The sequence below is a fragment of the Pygocentrus nattereri genome, chromosome 6 (genome assembly GCF_015220715.1).
Source record: "Pygocentrus nattereri isolate fPygNat1 chromosome 6, fPygNat1.pri, whole genome shotgun sequence".
Classification (NCBI taxonomy): domain Eukaryota; kingdom Metazoa; phylum Chordata; class Actinopteri; order Characiformes; family Serrasalmidae; genus Pygocentrus; species Pygocentrus nattereri.
The window spans coordinates 24,492,781-24,510,913 of NC_051216.1; the positions used below are offsets into that span (position 1 = coordinate 24,492,781).

Sequence of the window (18,133 nt, forward strand, 5' to 3'; positions counted from 1 at the left end):
GGGACAAAGGATCTCCTGAATCTGTTGGTTGAACAGCTCTGTGACAGCAACCTGCCACTAAACATGCTCCTCCTGTCCATGATAATGGTGTGCAGTTCCTGTACATAATGGAGAGCAGTTTGTGCAGTGTCCTTCTCTCAGCCACCTTGACCACAGAGTCCAGTTCCACACCAACCACTGACAACGCTTGCCTGACCAGCTTGTCCAGTTGCCTCTCGTTTCTCCTTTTAATGCTTCCTCCCCAACACAACACAGCATAAAAAAGACAGCTGACAACCATGGTCTGATAGAACATCTACAGGAGCTTTATACAGATGTTAAAGGACCTCAGCCTCCTTGGGAAGTAGAACCGGCTTTGCCTCTTCCTGTACAGGATGTCTTTGTTGGCTGACCAGTCCAGCCTATCATCCAGCTGCAGACCGAGATACCTGTAGGTCATTACCCTCTCCACTTCAACCCCCTCAGTAGAGATTGGCTGTGTGGGTGGCCTATCCCTGCGAAAGTCCACCACCATCTCCTTGGTCTTGGCAGTGTTCAAAAGCAGGTTGTTTCCATGGCACCAGTCCACAAACACTGTTTTATGGGCATTATATAATGCACATAAAGCTCATTATGCTCACTAAAATGTTGCTATAATATAATGGTATGTCATAGTATACTGATTGAAATTATATATCATCAAGCACTAATCGCCATGAGTGATGGAGGTGAAAGAGTTAGGACTGGCAGATTAGGCCAATCATGCTGGACCCCAACGGGCCTGACAGGCTATCAGTCAGTGGCAGATTATTATTATTATTATTGTACTGTTGACGTCATAAATGATTTTTTTTTAAATCCCAATTAGAAAACAGCAGTTAATTTTGCCATAACACAGGAGCACTTCCCATCACCACCACCACCCTTTGCCCTCTGAACAGAAACCTCTTACCAAGCTCTCATTAAAGTGGATGTCACAGTCGAAACTGAATGAGGACACACCTCAGTTAGGCTGGCAGAAGCTCTACTTCTCTCTCTACTGATTCTGTAGTAGCGACTTAGGAAAGGACTAGCTCAGAAGTCAGTTTTATTCCTGTACATACTTGAATTACGTTCAACTCATGAATCCAAATCCCAACGGTGACATTTGGTCTGGAATTAATAACGAAGTGGACGACATGCAGCCTGGTGAGAGTGGAGATTCCCTCAACAACAACCCAAACCCCGAAAACCCCCCAGACACTCAGGCTCCAGTAGCTCGGACACCGACACAGTAAGTGAACGCCAGAGAACCGAAATGGTCTATTTTGGCCACTGCAATTCTAATCTTTTCATTTATTTGCGAGCTAGCCATATTATCCGACGAACAAGCTAGCTACACTATAAAGGCTATCTATGGATTCAGGTTAAAGCATAGTTCAGTACTGCATATAGTGTAGTATAGAGAAATACAGCGTAGTACAAACCGATGTTCATATATAGGCTACAATTACGGATTTATGTTAATTATTTTGCTTGAATAACAAGAAATTTCTCTCAAGTTTCACTCGCTGTAAGTTTCTGTTTCGTTTCTTCAGCAGCGCTCGGTGCAGACACTGGGGTGGAAACAAACTCGGCGCATGCGCGCTAGCCTGCTACAAAAATTAGCCTGTGCTGCTAATCCCAGCCCTACACAATGCTGCAGTACAGATTACTACTGCTCCTGACTCAACTCAGGTCACAGCCGTCCTTTATGAGTGGAAGCAGGAATGTTTCAAGAAGAGCAGGATAGTTGTTTGAGTGTGATGAATTGGAGCCAGAGGCATTTAATACATTTACATGCTTTCCTGAGTATTTTCACTGATTATGCCTTTACTTATACTCAGTTATTGAAACAATTAATGCCCAGTTATATTTAGTCATTAACATTTAGTTACTAATTCCCCTTTTTATTATTATATTTGTTGGTGACAGCATCAGTACTGCTTTGTGATGGATCAAACCTCAAATAAGACATTATTCTCACTACTTTCTGTTATTTTTGGATTATTTGTCATATGAAGGCAAGAGATAAAATTTCAACAAGCCTTTAACATAACAAAGCAAAAAGGAAAACACAAAGTCATATTAGGTGATGTACTGTGTGCTATTGTGTGCTGTTTTACATCTATTTGAAAATGTCTATATTTATTTGTATTCAAATAAGTTCAGAATAAAAAAAATGAAATGCTATCACACGTAGGGGTGGAGTGTGTTACAACAAAACACTCTGTATGCAAAGACTACTGTAGTGTTGCTTTTAACACATATTTATAAAATGTTGATAAACACTTTTCTGAAAAAGGCTAAAACAAGTCAGACTCACTCATCTGGATTAAATGGAGCATGATCAGGCCTAGTATTAAAGTTACTTTAATGTTTAAAAAAACGGGTTTTAACTCTAAATATAGATATTTTTTTCTTTCACTCCTATATTTTTCATTTCTTACTTTTAAGTGAGCAAGATTTTGACACAAAACTTACGCTTTAGTACAGTTTGTCTGTATTTCCACTCCCTGTGATGTAGAACCACATGGAAAGTGGGGACATAAGCGTTGTGTCTCATACAAATGGTCACTGATCTTACGTTTAGCGAAATCTAAGTGGAGCAATATGTGGAAATATTTTGGACATAAAGATGAAAACCTTGGTACAGAGTCAGTTGTGCAAGTTATCATTCTATAGGCCAACTGGTAGGAGGTTCATCATATAAGCCTAAACGCCTTCTCCTGAAGCTCTCCACAATAGGGAGCAGCATTACCATTCACATTGGTTTTGTATGCATCATTAAAAGAGAGAAAAACAGGGTCAAAGTCTCAAAGTCAAGGCTGCAGCCAAGGTAGGAGAGACATTGCTAGCACTGATAAGGGGTCTCCTCTACAGTGATCAGTCACATGCAAGTGAGATGATTTTAGTTGGCTATACTGACATGTCTCAGTTGCAGGCAATGTTTCACATTTCAATCTTACATTTAAAAACATTGCATTCAAATTTACATTTCATCATGAACTCTGGCACTGCAGCGAATTGCCATTCTTAACTATGACATTTCTGAAATGTGTTGTGTTCTGATGGGTTGTGACTGAAGGTCTCGAAGGATACTCCAGATGAGTCCTTGAAGTTCTCAGAAATGAAAAGTGCATTTCTGCTACAAAATTAAACAACCTCCAGTGTCATGTGGGCCAAGAAGTGCAGCCTTTCTCGGCTGTGTCCTTGGCTTTGCAATGTGAATTGGAAATCACAAAGCATTTTTTTTTGTCCCATGAGTGATTTCTGAGGGGAACATGATATTAGTCCGGGTCTCTTAGCTAGCGAAGCATTTTTGTTCAATGATAGGTGCAGATGATGGGAGAGGAAGATAAAACTGCTGTGCGTGGTGATGTAACCAAAAATCAGACAATGTTATTATATTTTGAGCTAATATAATAGGAAAATAAAAAACTTGTCTTTTATGACTTTTATGGCTCTTGCTTAATATGAGCAGGGATATGAAATAACAAGGTAAAAATTGATTTCTGGTTGACTGTGAACTGAGATATTGACTGAAAGATTCACTGTAAGGTTACAATATACAAAGTAAAGAGCACGCTATTTGAGTGTCGTACAAGATTATAATTTCTACTGAAAGCAACATCTGCCATAAGTCATATTGGAGCATGTGTGAAAAGTGAATGTACATCATCGTTGGACACCGTTGGAGTTGCTCAGTAGCACTGCTATATGTCTACTCAGTACTTAATCAACTTTTAAAACCTGGTACTTTTCTGCTCAAGTTGCTTTGGCAGTGTTCTTTTATTTGAGTGTTTCCTAATGGTTTACATTCAGTATGGTTTCAAGACACTCTTCTGCCCTTCTCTGGTTAGAGCATAGGATGAGCTTGTTTGATGGTCTTGGGGATGTCCTCCGTAATGGTGTTTAAGTTTTATAATGTTCAGTCAGAACTGCCATAGTTTGTGTGCAGAACAAGATAAAATGCAGCAGTGAAAGTTCTGCTGTTTAAAGTGCCACAGGTGTTCATCTGAGAAATGCATAGATCAGCAGTTCTGACACATAAAGTGAAGCAAAATGAATATACGTCAGCTAGACATTATTGGGCACTTGAGCTAGTTACAAACTAGTTATAAAAACTGATGTGGTAATGGGTAAATCTCCAATGAGGATTATATGTTCAAAGGTAAGTCTGATACAAGGCTTTATGGTAAAATCATTTTGGTAACTATACACTGTTTTATGACCCTCTGGTAAAAATCCTGGAAGGGAATCAGACAGTGAACATCTGTTTAAGATATATAGGATAATGGCAGTGAATCAGCTATGATACAGATGTGCTTTTTAGGGTGGGGATTGTGAATTTCCTTTGCCAGCAGTGTCTTTCTGGATGGTCTAATTTGTGTCATAGCTGTCTATGGTGAGGTTCGAAGGGGAGTTCCCGATGGTTGTTTGTGAAAATGTATTTGGACTTTGTTTACAGTTAAATAGCTCGTGCCCCACCTTTGTTTGGGACATTCTTGGCACATGAGTTAATGGTGTTTGTTAAAATCAGGGCACGGATGGAGATAGTGAGTAAAACTTACCTGCTGTAACTAATTATGTTTCTGCCCACTCAGCTCTGATGGATACAGCATCATACCACCAAATGAATCAAGACGGAGCAAACTGCAGAGGAGTAAGTCATGACGGGAGACTGCTATTGCATTTTTTCCATCTTCTTGTTATCCGCATGTTTCTCTTCTATAATTGTTTCCAGCAGGTGCAGTTTCACTAGATAGTTCTGTCTGGCTATTGCTGCCTGTCAGGAAAACATGAAGCTTGGTTAAATGTAATTTTACACACCATTAAAATTTGTTCTTGTCTCTTATTGCTAAGTGTTGGTAGCACGGTCTGCTTGACCATGATATATTCATGGATCAGTTATTTGAGATTTGTCGTATTAAATCATTCATGGTATATAAAACAGCCACAAACACGCCTAAATGAGTATCAGAAATGTCCAGTACTGTCACAGTAAGTCAGAGACTACTCATTTTTCAATGCTAGAAAAAAGACAAAAATATATGTAGTCGAAAAGAAAACCAAAGCCTCAAGAATGAAATAATTTACAATTTTTTTTAGTTTTTACTGTGTCCACACGTTGCCTTTGTAACAGCTTCCATTGTTTTTTAGAGACTGTTCAGTTTTTTTTTTTTCAAGAAATCTACAGAAATGTTTTTCCACATTTCCAAAGTTTTCTGTTCTGGGGTGTTCGGTCCATTGTTCTGAGAACACCAGCAGCTGATTTTTTTTCTCAGTAACAGCTTCTTGACAGCTACACATCCTTTCAGACCCATAGTGTTGAGTTGTCTTCTTACAGTGGAAGGATGGACAGAAAAACGCTGAATCAAGAAGCAAGAATGAAGCTTGATTCTCTCTCAAAGATGAAAGCTTCAAGCACTGTTTATGTTGATGATGATCTACAATGTCTTTTATGGTTGTTAATTCTACATTTTTTAAAATATTTTTTTTATTTTAAAAATGAGTTATTTCACTTCTTTCACTCCTAGTTTTTTCAATTATTTTCCTTTGACTTTCCTTATGCAAGTGCATTAACGTAATAGCTAATTTCCAAATAAATATCTCCTAACTTGTACTTAAAGGCTGGAATGAAATCAAGACTTTGGCGAGAATTTTAAATGTTCAAAATGTTCCTTTTTCTATGATAAATACAGGCACATAAGGTTAACTGGGTAACTTCAACTTTTAAAGACCTGTCTTGCTTCATTACGGTCATATAATATATATTTCAGTGGTTCAATATGTTAAAGCTGAATTTTGCAGAAATGTTTATATAGCTGTGAACGATCAACAGAATTGTTGGAGGAAGTATTTTGTGAAACGTCCACTGTGCTTCAAAATCCAGGCACCAGAAGTGTTTCTGAATGACCTACATTTTAAATGGCTATGTGGGGAAGAGATGCGTCATACAGAAAGAGCTTTTACACAAACATCAATGCAAACCTATCATTACATCATAAATATAATATATAACATTGGCACTTTTACAATAAACCTTATACTTTAAAAAAATCTAAGCTCTTCAGGGTGTTCTGATGGGGCTTTACATGTAAATAGTATTCAGACCCTACACTGCAAATATAATCAGGATTTAGGGATGTTGACAGAACAAATACAGAACTAGCTCACTTCATCCTTTCTTTTGCAGTGGCTAAGAAAGAGCTGGATGATCTGAATAAATGGAAGGAGGAACATCGGCCTGGCCCCATTCACCTGGCCCCAGAGAAGCTAGGTATTATGGAGATGTATGACAAATATCCTCTGATCTGCTAAAACAGACACAAAAATCTAAGTGAAAGATGTCCAAGAGCCTGCTAATGTATTCCCTCTCATAGGTGGCGGTGTATCCTTGGCAGAGGTCAGACAAAGACAGCAGGTGGAGGCCTGCCAATCAAAACTCCAAAAGAAGGTTTCGACTTTCTGTTTAAAACTCGATATTCATTCTCTAAAGACTATGCACTCAGGCCTACTTATATTGTACCACATTGTTATGTTCTGTAGCTCAAAAAAGAAGAAATGGACAGAATCAGAAAACAGGCAGAAGAAGAGGAGAATCAGAAGAAGAAGGCCATTCAAAGGGAGAAGGTCTGACACGATGGCAAACTGACAAACTGAGATATTGTAGTAAATTCTAAACCTCATTGGTGCTGGTAATTTAAAGCTGTTGCTTTGATACATCTTTGTAGTTCCACTTTGAAACTCTAGATGTCACTGCAGGCACCTGTCACATTCAAGTCATCAAGTGCACCGCAATTAAATCAGATCAAACTTAGGAACTCTATGTAGACATGAGTAGGTTTGCTGATTAATGAGTCCAGTTAGACTAGCAGCCACAGACAGCAATAGTTCATTTATTCAGACAACCTCTAGTCACTGCTTGACTGTTCACTTATTGTGACGGTGGTTTATATCAGTAGCTGATGAAAATATTTTAAAGTAAATCCTTCTTCCCCCACCAATTTGTATTTTGTGTGAAAGTGACATATGCATTATATGCTAGTTTTTAGTCAGGGCTGCATATAAATGTTGCCAATAGTTCTACATGTTCATCAGAATAGAGACTGTTAAGCACTAATAAGTGTCTGAATTGCATTGCAGGCCAATAACCTAGAGTTGAGGAAAAGGCAGGAGGATGAACGGAGAAAGGAGCTGTACCAACATGATCTACAAATGTATGTTCACATATTTTCATTAGACATTGCCAGATCCCCCATGGTGTTAAGAATGCAGCGCTCAGTTATTAGAAGGAAGCTGGCTGCTGTAGCTCAACTGGCTCAAATCCAAAAATAACAAACCTGAGAACACAGTTTCAAGGCACCACAACAGCATTTTTCCATTGCAGTCGCTACAGTTGAAGAGGTAGCACTGATGCAGGAGTATTAGTATTATTGCAGGACGCTGGAGCCGACTGGAAAACCAAAAGAGGTCGACAATATCAGTGACATGAAAGCCCTGAGCTGCAAACTAAAACAGTCATCAACGGACAGTGTGTTTATTTATAGCTACTGTCACCAGATGATGTTTTCAACTGTTCAGTTTTTGTTGGATGCTGTATTAACAGTTCTTAACAGTTATATCAGTAATTAAATGAAATTCAATTAAATGATACACCCATTGAATTAATACAAACAAATGACGTACAGTAATAATGGATAGTTGTCATTTACATGCAAGCTTACGACTTATAGTCGGGCTGGCCCAAATAATTTGAATATTGGAGTAACGTTATTGGTTGGTTATATTGTGTCATTATTTAGTGTTCAGAAGCTTCATTTTTTGTTAACCCTTTAGACTCCATGAGGAATTCTCTCTTCGCCTGGATTCATAATAATTTCAGTTGAAGTTACACTCTCAGAAAGTTAAGAAACTGTCAGTGGAGCAGTAACCTCACTTGTCACTGCAGTGGCACCCTCAAGGGTACGTTTCAGTACCTTTAGTCAGGAAACATAATTATACCATAATCCTTTGAAATTATTTTCTATGTTGTATTGACTCCACACACCCCATCTCGCCTCCAGACTTTTTATTTTATTGGCCTGTTTTAATACATTAGGTTAAGAAAAGGTACAAATGCATACTTTTCACCTGGGAAAAAACATATTTAAGGTACACAGTTGGACCTTAAAACCACTGTTGTACGTTTGAGGGTGTATTTACATTGTTTGTACCTTGATGAACAGACAATGTACCTGCACAGAACCTTTATTTCTAACAGTTTAGAGACTTAGAAATCAATATAGGCTATTTAATCATGAAACAAAAAGAACATGGCAATCACTTAATTGAGGATGGTATATCAGACTATAAACAAATTGTTTATGGTTTTGACAGTAGAAGGACATTCAGGTGAAAAAGCTGAGTGTGCGCTAATCCACCACAGAGCTGAGAGACAGAGACAAACAGATAGCAGGCTAGCTAATAGCTGATTCCTGTAAGGTATGAATGGCCGTAAATCTACACCAGTGGATCACTTGGATCGCTAAGTTACCAATGTAATACTTGGCTACTCATTCAGTAAACCGGTTAATCTGACAATGAAAACACATCACTAAACAAAGATTTTGCTGCTATCCAGGTAAGCAGAGATGCAGTCAAACTAATTTGTCTCCTTATCAGACATAACACTACAAAAGCTACAAAACACTACTATTGGCAAGAATGGCAGTTATGCTGCCTTCAGGTTGTATCAGAAGTACCATATACGACAATCGCATATGTACACCACCACAATGTCTTATGTACTAGTGGGAAGCTCAGATTTTTCAGTGAGCCTCAAGTTTCCGAGTCGGTTATTGAGCAGCCACACATGAACATTATAAGCTAAAATCATCTACTCATGAAAATACAAATGTAAACACATGATGCTTCTAACTGGATAAAAGCATTGTTCATCTCATAAGCATCCTCTGCTCTTCATTTTGCTGCAATAACACAAAATGAAAGAATTTTCTTCAGTGGCAGGAGAGCAAAAGAAAACTACATTACTTTCAGTGCATCTCTCTTGTTTCTGACCAAAACCACTTGAACACAAAAGTTGTATATATGACCTTCAAAGTTGTCATTTCCGAGGACAACCTGAAGACAGCAAAGCAGCAGGGTCATACAAGACCCGTCTCCTATCTCTCTGAATAGGTAGAGAACTAAAAACCCAGAACAGAAAGCCAACACACAATTTTAAAAAAACATATTTAAGATTACTGGCAAAATATGTCTTTACAGGCTTTACCGGCAAACCAACGGTCTCTTTTGGTTGAAGGATGAGACTTTTCCCATAAACAGACGTCATGTTGAGCATTACAAGCTTTTCAATTCATTTTTCAATGAGTGGTGTCCTGCCTCCTCCTTCATAATTTCTCTGTATTACAGCACATCTGTCTCTTGACCTGTTTAGGACATCTGTCATAAGAAGACGTGTAAATGTATAATACTCTTTGTGAAAACTGGAATATTTTGATGAATCTAAAATGAATGAACATATTGTGATTAATTAATTAGTTATAGTTCATTATGACATGCAGTTTATTCTAAGGATAATATTGAGAATGAATACTTTTTCTGAAAAACAAATTCAAAGCCTGTATAATGCTGTTTGGGTCAGCCCTAATGTATAGCTGTAATCATTAATGTGACTTTACATCCTGCAGGAGAAGAGAAGAACACCTTCAAAAGCTTGAGATGTTCAGCTCAGTTCCTATGGCAGCGAGTAACTCCACACCAGCGTCATCTTGGGTAAGATGGCAGCCAAAGAATGCAGTGTGTGCTCCATAGGCCCAAGTTCAAGCTTTCGCAGCATAGCTGCGGCACTGAGGTTAAAGCCTGAGGCACTGGGGTAATTCACACGAATTGATCTGTCTTTGATACATGTTTTCTGAGTAAACACACCCCGCACTGAGGCTTTCATCAACATTGTGCATTCTAGTACAGAAGAGAGGCAGCCTACTGAGGGGTTCAGCCCCTTTCCCTCCAATTATCTCCTTATTGCCCTCACACTAGAAAGAGCTATCTGAGCACATAATTGAATTTTCCCAAATATAAACACACAGGCTTCATCCAGTGCAAGGACGCAAGCGCTGCTGCTGCACATCGAGGCAAGCAGAGTTCAGGGGACTTCCCAGAGTTCATATCGAGCCTGTCTCACAGAGCGCACAGAAGGATGTGTGAGAGCTCAGGAAAAGGACAGACAGACTGGTGTGGAATAACCTGGATTGTTCTAGTGAAAGTACCTGGACAGAAGCCAGAGTCTCAACCAATGGCACAGGCAGTCTCAAAGGATGTAATTGGAGGTGTCAGTCACTGAGTCACTATAATTGCATCACTGTCACTTTAGCAGTTGAAATATGTATCGCGGAACTGCTTTAGCAAACAGCAAACAAAATGGAAGTCTTTTTTAAATGACAAATATAACCTTAATTTTGCTATCAGAGTACTAGATTCTTGCGTGGAATCAACATGTTGGAAAAATTTAACTGTAAAATCTGCAAGAATACAGTATTTTTCTTAGTGTTTGATTTAAGTCTGTGCCTCAGCAGGCCAGGGATGATTCTGCAGACAGGAGACTGGAGTGACCATGGAAAGCTTGAGGCCTGGTTGTCTTACTATATGAACCACTTTATGTGGCATTTGACAGCATTGTTAACATTGCATTCCCAGGTCCTGTGGTGAGCTAAGAAATGTTTTCGTGTGGCTTACTGCATTGTTGTTCATGTTCATTTTCTCTGGACGTCCAGGAGTTCCCTCTGTGTGTCTATGGAGGAAAATCCCTCCACTCTAGACATATAATGCGTTTTATGCAGGCGTGCTGCAAAGAGGCACAAGTTTTAGAGTGCTGCAAAGTGCTCTGGTTCTGTCAGTTTATGAGGAGAGGGAGGCCTTTTTTGATTGTGCTTCTCAGCGTATTGATTTAAATGTCTGGAGGCCCTCCAGGCAAAGTAATGAAATGCTCCAACCTAAATGTCGTAGGCCTGCCGATCAAAGTGTTTGTGGAAAGGCAGGGTATTGATGTGGTTTTGTGGCCACTGAGAATTGTTATGCTTTCAGTGATGGTTCCACAAGACAGATTAATCTCCTCCATATCCTTTGTTTGTGCAAAGGATCCTTTGTGTTGGCTTCCTAGGGTGCCAGGCCCAGGTCGTCCCACCTATTCCCCTTGCTCTTGGGCCATTCCAAACAATGCAGCCCTTGCCCGGTGTCCCCAGGCCGTCTGACCAAACACACAAAGGATCTCTTCATCTCGCAAGCTCTCTCTGGCCTCACCCCTCCTCACAGCGCTTCATTGTACAGTGCAGAGAATCCCACAATTACATCATGAAAAGAACAGCTAACACCCATCTGACTGTACAGTACCAGACTGAGCTGTGTGGTCGAGTCACCTGCAGTAGGGGGTAGGTCTGTCCTCACTCATGCTGTGGCCTCTCTTCACAGGCTCGAGGGCATGAGTACAAGGAAGCCAGGAAGGCTGAGGAGCAGGATGCACTGGAGCAGATGAAAGAGCAGCAACGGAGAAAGGTGCCACACACACTGCAAACCAAACAGCTGCCCTTAAAAACATCACCTGCACTGCTAGTTCACAGCAATGCTAATAAAACTCTGGACCACACCCAAGAAAAAACACTAGCCTGGCTTGTTCGGCACCAGCATGTGTTCTTGATTACAGTGTTGAAGGTTATAGGATGTAGTAATGGGTGAAATAATGTAAGGATTTTCCAGCTGGCTATAAAGCGATATTCCTGCGGCTTTGACTGTTCCCATGTTGGTCAAATATGAATTTTATTCAGTGACATTGATCAAGCATTGAAAGGTCCATATGGCTATAATGTGGTTCAGATTGTTCTTTGTACATCAACTTTGTAATTAAACTGTTGCTGCATTGTAATTACTTGATAAACAGCTGCTTTCAGGTCTGCTAAGCAGTGTTATACAATTAGGTAGAAGTTCATATTAAGGATTAACCTTCCATTAACTTATCATTTCCAGAGTGAAATTCTGGAGGAAAAACAAAAACAACAGGAGGAGGACAGGAAGAGCCGAATGGAAAGTGAACATCTGCGGTATGGACACCTAATTCTGAAAGAACTTTACCAAGCCATGAATGTCAGGGTTAATTACCAATCTGTAGAAACACGAACAGCTTCAAAATAACACTGATGTATTGGTCAGTCTGAACGGTGGTTATGAGGTGGTGATGCTTGGCTTCCTCCAGGGTGAACTTGGCCTTTCTAGACAGACTGGAGGCGAGAGGATCAGGTAGAGTGTCTGAGTCCAATTCCTGCATCCCAGAGGGTGGTAACATCTGGCAGATGGAGGAACCACAGGACCCTGCCTCATCCCCGGTGCCCTTCCCATCACAGGTCCACACTGACAGCGCAAAGGAGGAGGAGGAGGAGGAGGGTGAGCCAGATTTATGTGCTAGCCATTATGTGTGTTTAGTCTTAGGCCTTTCAAAGTATTTCTGTAATTGTTTCCATTGCAGCATCTTCTCTCATCAAAAAGTAATTTGTCTAGTGTGTGATTGATATTGTGCAGAGCTCTGCCGTCCCATCCCCAGTAGTTAGGCACCAAAAGACAGTGTAGGGTATTATGTAAATAAAAGTAAGCCTCTAAATCCTCCTCGTGCGACAGAAATGCAGTGCATTCAGTCGCTGTCTTAGGGCTCCAGAGGCCATGAAAGAACAACAAAGGGTGCAGCTAATTAGGTGCACCCACTGAGAGAGAGAAAGGCCAATTCACTGACAGCAAACTGCATGTTTGACAGTGGATTGACTTGCGTCCAAAATGCATGCCAAAATCATCTGCACTATAAAACATGAGTTATTGACATGCCTTTTTGCATTGAAGTGCGATTAGTCTCATGTCTGAATGTTTCTATAGGACTCATTACTGGAAAAAACAGTGAGCTGCCTGATAACTGGTCTGGTTGTTCTGTTCTTACTTGTAGACATTCTTATTTGTAGACGTTTTTATGTGTGGTGGTTTTAATGTAAATAGGGATATATCCTGAATGACCTGTTGTTAATTACACATATTGTTTAACTAGGTGAAAGTTTGCTGGGGAATCCTTACTTTTGCTTCTTCCAAAGCCTTAGATTGAGAGATGACTTATAACATGATTCAGTGACTGGCCTCAACCATGGCCAAAGCCATGTCCACATTTGAAAATTCTTCCCTCTTTTTGCCAAGAGGGATGGCTCGAGCTGTCTTTTCCGTGAGCTAGCAGTGTTTATGGAGTTCATGCCGCATGACAGTGCAGGATTAATGTGCTATTCACCTTGTGTCTGTCTGCAGTGTTTCTAAGATACTTAATGATACATTACATGGGCATGTTCTGCCTCAGCTACATTTGAATCACTGTGAGGACGCTGACCCTCATCCTCAGCTGTGGTTTGGGGTTAGCTGGGTCCTCCTATTCTCAAACTCTCAGCTCTGCCTCTGATTGCTAGAGACATTCAATACAAACCTCACTTAGAGCCAAGACTGTCCCAGGCTGCCTCTCAGCTGGCTGTGGTCTGCTTTAGCTGCTTAGTGCCACGCTCACGGCAGCGATGGCCCTGGCTGGAGTGACTCGTAAAGGTCCTGGACATCTGGTGCTCATGCAGTACAGCTCAAACACAGCACATAGCCTGCCTATGAGGTTCTGATGTGTGCTTCCATTGGGCTCCTGAGCCACGCTCATTCTATCTATCTAAATTATTACAGTGATTAAGCCCTCAGCATGTCACCGCTTGCCTTATTCAATTTCCTCCTTGGTGCCTCTGTGAAAGCCCAGCCTGCCCGGCGCTGCTCCTGCTGGGATTAGAGCTGTATGGATGGGACATGTGTCTGCCACAGGACTTGTTTTGCCCATTAGCATGTGGTTAGAGGACCAGGATGGCACTGTTTGCGGAACAAGGCTGGCAGGAGCACTGCGGTTTAAACAAGCCTTCCCACCCAGTCTGTACTGTTACATGAACTAGATGAACCAGCAGGGAGATTCACTCATGCATTCAGCAGCTAAGCCTCAGCCTCATTTTGGGATGGGATAGAATGGGATGGGATGGCATGTGTGTCCTCCAATGCTATACTATTCTTCACTTTCTCCTCATCACCTTTCATTTTCAGTACTACTATGCAAAAACAAGTTGATCTATTTAGTTCTAAGTGATTCATTCTTTGTGTTTTTCTTGTAGATACTGGCTATGAATGGACTGTTATGAGGCTTCAAAGTAACTTCCCTTACTATGAGCGAGAACTCCTGGAAGACATTGTTTCCCAGTGTAATGGCAATTATCAGCAAGCTTATGATCTTCTCAATGTTTAAATGAGAACATCATTGGTTCAACCCTATGAACAAGGAGTAAAAGACAAAAATAATATAACGCTGCATTAGCCCTACATGGGTGGGTTTCAGAGAAAGATCAAAACAATAAATACATGTTACAATAAATTCCCTGTCACTGTTTCCTTCTTCTTCTGAATTACAGCCACAATAAACCTTCCTGTTAAGAAAACTAGCTGAACAGGCCAGGCATATCATTCTCTTGTTTCAGTTATGAAAGTTAGTAGTGTTGTCAGAGATTTTAAAAACTGGTGTGAGTAGATGAAAGGAACTGATATGAAATTCCTCATTTAGTTCAAATATAGACAAAATCCTGCAGGGCAATTGAGAGGCTTTAGTGTTTTGCGTTCAAGTCCAAGCCCTGATTTACTATGTTGTGAATGACAAGCTCAAATTTTGCCACCGTCATAGGAAGGAACAGGCAAGCAGTAAACAGAATACAGCTCTCTGGCCGCATGAGTATTGTGCTGGATCCTTCTGTGCTTTGCGTAAATTCATCACTTCAGCCTTTGTTTGTGTGAAATCCAGCAGATGTAATCATGAGGAAATGGAAATGCGGCTTCATCTGACACCAAAAGGGGAAGAGTGCAGGTGCATGTGTGTGGCCAAAAGTCAGTGCGGGTTCTGATCCAAACATTACATCCTGCAGCACCGGGCTTTCCCAGGGCTTCAAAGTTAATGGGACATGAATGCTAAAGCCTTTTCTCTCTGCTCAACAAACACTACAAAGATCGTTGTGCTAGGTTCATAAAGTTGCCTTGTGTGATCACTAGTAATGTTGTACCCACCCATGTTGACATTGAATCAAGATTCATCATGGGTGAGTACAGGAAGGGTTGAATTTGCACTTCTTATGTTCATGTATCCCCTATTAAATAGGCCATTTCCTGTGATAGCCTGTTTGGCTTTTGATCTGTGAGTGTATGAGAGAGAGAGAGAGAGAGACAGAGAGAGAGATATGATGACGATGTAGAGAAATGAATGTAAAAGAGGGGTTTTCCAAAGTGTTTTGAACCTACAGAAGGGAAATCAATGAGTTATTTCTGAGGAGTCTAACACATTATAAGAAATGTTTGTAGGACAAAACAGCACCAGATTCACAGAGAGACTTGTTCCAAAGGGTCAAACTACAAAACCTGAATAGCCAATGTTCTGCATTCACAAGAAATGTACAGGACCCTGATTAACTCTGATGCAGTAAGGGGGATTTCCTGTGGTTCCTCCCCTGAATTAGGTCACCGTATTACCCATATCACAGAAGAATTTTTGGGAAAAATAATAAAAACTACAGACAGTTTTAAACCACTGAATACACCCCGCAGATCTGGAGGCTATTATCCGTTGGTGTCAAAGACAAAATATATTGATTCTTTACAAAACTACTCCATTAGATTTTTGTTTGACCCTCATCCAAACGTGGTGGAGGCAAAAGGTCAAACTGTGCACTATGAGTAACACATTTGTTGCAGTATTTTTCCAAAATCATCTGAACTGAAAAAAGGGTAATGAAATGCAGCCTTGCCTTCCACAAACAAAATGTAACTGAAAAGACTACCCAACGTTGAGTCCCCAATGTCTACAAAGGATACAGTTTTATTACAGAGGACTATGACATTTTTCCACTCAGACTTTACACACTGGACGTCCTGTTTCCTCACAGCTATCTCGCTTTGTTGGATATTTCAGGCCAATGGAGGACCTTAATGTGAACTAAGGAAGCATGCCATTCGCAGGATCATAACATGCAGAAATCTCCACACTCAACCACAACTGAGTCACTATGCTTCCTGGGGAAAATCGGCTCCACGAAAGAGAGGCCATGGAGGCACGCCTTGGCTGTTGGTGAACAGTGCTGACAGTCTGCTGAGCTTTTGTACTAACACTCTCTCACACAAACACCCACACAAGCAAACAAATTTACCAAGGACAGAACAAGCACATTCACAAGCACTAGAATATGTTCTGCCACAGATCTTATACTGATCTAAAGATCCATCCAAAACATCATACTATATCTGCTCAGTCTTGGTGTCTTCACAAAATGTAAGTCGTGTATGCAACATTAGGCATGGGCAGGGTGTGTTGTCTTACATAGCATCAAAGCATTTTTGCAAGCAACCAAGGAACAAAGCGTAAATGATTTGTTCCTGACAATTACTCCACTTCATATACAGCATAAATGGTCTGTAGTATACATACAGTATTATAAACTGCAGATGGTCTTTGGTGTAAAATGACATTTTATTCTCGATTCTCTCACTATTAAAAGTCATAAAGAATTATATACAGTACTGTGTAAATTCTGAGATGACCATTTTATTTATTTTATTTCCAGTCAAAATGGCCATTCACCACTCACTATTAATTTTTCATAATCAGAAAAAAAAAGCAGATATATTTAGCCAAAAGGTTAAAAAGCAGCCTCAACATTTTTTCAGTATGTAGTGAGTCTAACCTTTGACTTTGTTACAGCTTCTATTTTTTTCCAGAGACTTCAGTTTTTCTTATAAATCTGCAGGAACATTTTCTCCACTTCTTGTAAACACCCCCAAAGAAGCTGAAATCTTAGAAAGAAAACATCGAAGTCGGTTGCATTTTCTGCTTCTCACAGTCCAAGTAATCCCAAACACATTCATTGGTGTTGTGCTCTGAGCCCTGCCCAGTTTCGGTGGGTTTTCAATCCCAAGCATCGGTTTTGAATCCCAGTCCTGGCAACCCCACATTATGCACATTTTGTTCTCTAGCTCATTAAGAACACCTGACTCATTAGCTACTAAACAAGCTACAAACAATAGCATCCCCAGCACTGGATTGGGGACCTCTGAGCTGAAGCAAGAGTGGAGCTTGGTTTCTCCTTTCACAGAACTGTATATCATCACTGTCAGGAAAAAAACACTTGCATCTGCAAAATGCAAAAAACTTCAGAATTATATAAGTCACATATGTGTCTGTATATATATATATATACACATACATACATACATACATGTACACACATACATACATACATACATGTACACACACACACATATATATATGTATATATACACACAACAGAGTACACTGTGCTCCTACACTGCATGGAACACTTAAACATGGACAAAGCTGGAGCGGCTTCAGCAGTGATGATACGACAGATCTCATACCACATGCTTATGCTGTCATGGTGGTGTGAAGCCAAAACACAGTACGCTGGTTGGAAATCTGTCACCAGCCTGGCTTGCTTGCCATGAGAGTGTTTGAGGAAAGACTGAGAGGTGATGAGTTCCCTGGACTCCAGTACAACTGTCTCATTCTGTCCTTATAGGACCTCCCCCTTCCATGAAGAGAGGCATAGAGAGGGATGCTGACGCCACTCAAAGTCCCTCACAGCCTGTGTGATTTAACACGCTAATTACCACTAATCTTATTTTGCCAAAAAGATTTTTTTATCTTAACCATTCCCCCACCAACGGCTGGCTGAAGTCCAGCCTAAAGTTGCTGTACGTGGAACCTGCACAGCTGCAAAACAAGAAAAATATTAGCTTTCTCTGGTCTGGCACTGGCACAAAACCCAAGGCCATAGCAAAGCAATAAAGCTGCCTGCTTAGAAAACTCTCTGCTAATACCCACGGTTTGGTTCTCCAGCAGCCCTCTTTGGAAAACAGTGCTCCTCAGTCTCTTGCTGTGGATTCTCACGGGTAGCAGTAGCTGTCAGCCCTGATGAACTTCCTCTGCCCTGGGTCTTCTCGTCACTCTAACCTGACCAACTTCCCTTGCTCTTACATCCAGAGA

General features: G+C 40.6%; 1 protein-coding gene across 1 annotated transcript; it reads left to right on the top strand.

Moving 5' to 3' along the window:
* Nucleotides 1-936: 936 nt before the first annotated feature.
* epsti1 (epithelial stromal interaction 1) lies at nt 937-14,467 on the top strand. Its single transcript, XM_017710865.2, has 11 exons — nt 937-1,252; nt 4,605-4,663; nt 6,197-6,280; nt 6,384-6,457; nt 6,550-6,633; nt 7,147-7,220; nt 9,693-9,777; nt 11,470-11,553; nt 12,022-12,095; nt 12,248-12,435; nt 14,211-14,467. The coding sequence occupies exons 1-11, from the start codon at nt 1,101-1,103 to the stop codon at nt 14,339-14,341; spliced, it is 1,089 nt and encodes a 362-aa protein (XP_017566354.2). The 5' UTR covers nt 937-1,100; the 3' UTR covers nt 14,342-14,467.
* The last annotated feature ends 3,666 nt before the right edge of the window (nt 14,468-18,133 follow it).

Excerpts from the sequence above, each read along its gene's own strand:
- epsti1 (XM_017710865.2), top strand. The coding sequence starts at position 1,101 with ATGAATCCAAATCCCAACGGTGACATTTGGTCTGGAATTAATAACGAA. Across the intron at positions 6,281-6,383 it reads CCTGGCCCCAGAGAAGCTAG|GTGGCGGTGTATCCTTGGCA; the intron begins GTATTATGGAGA and ends TCCCTCTCATAG. Across the intron at positions 6,634-7,146 it reads AGGCCATTCAAAGGGAGAAG|GCCAATAACCTAGAGTTGAG; the intron begins GTCTGACACGAT and ends ATTGCATTGCAG.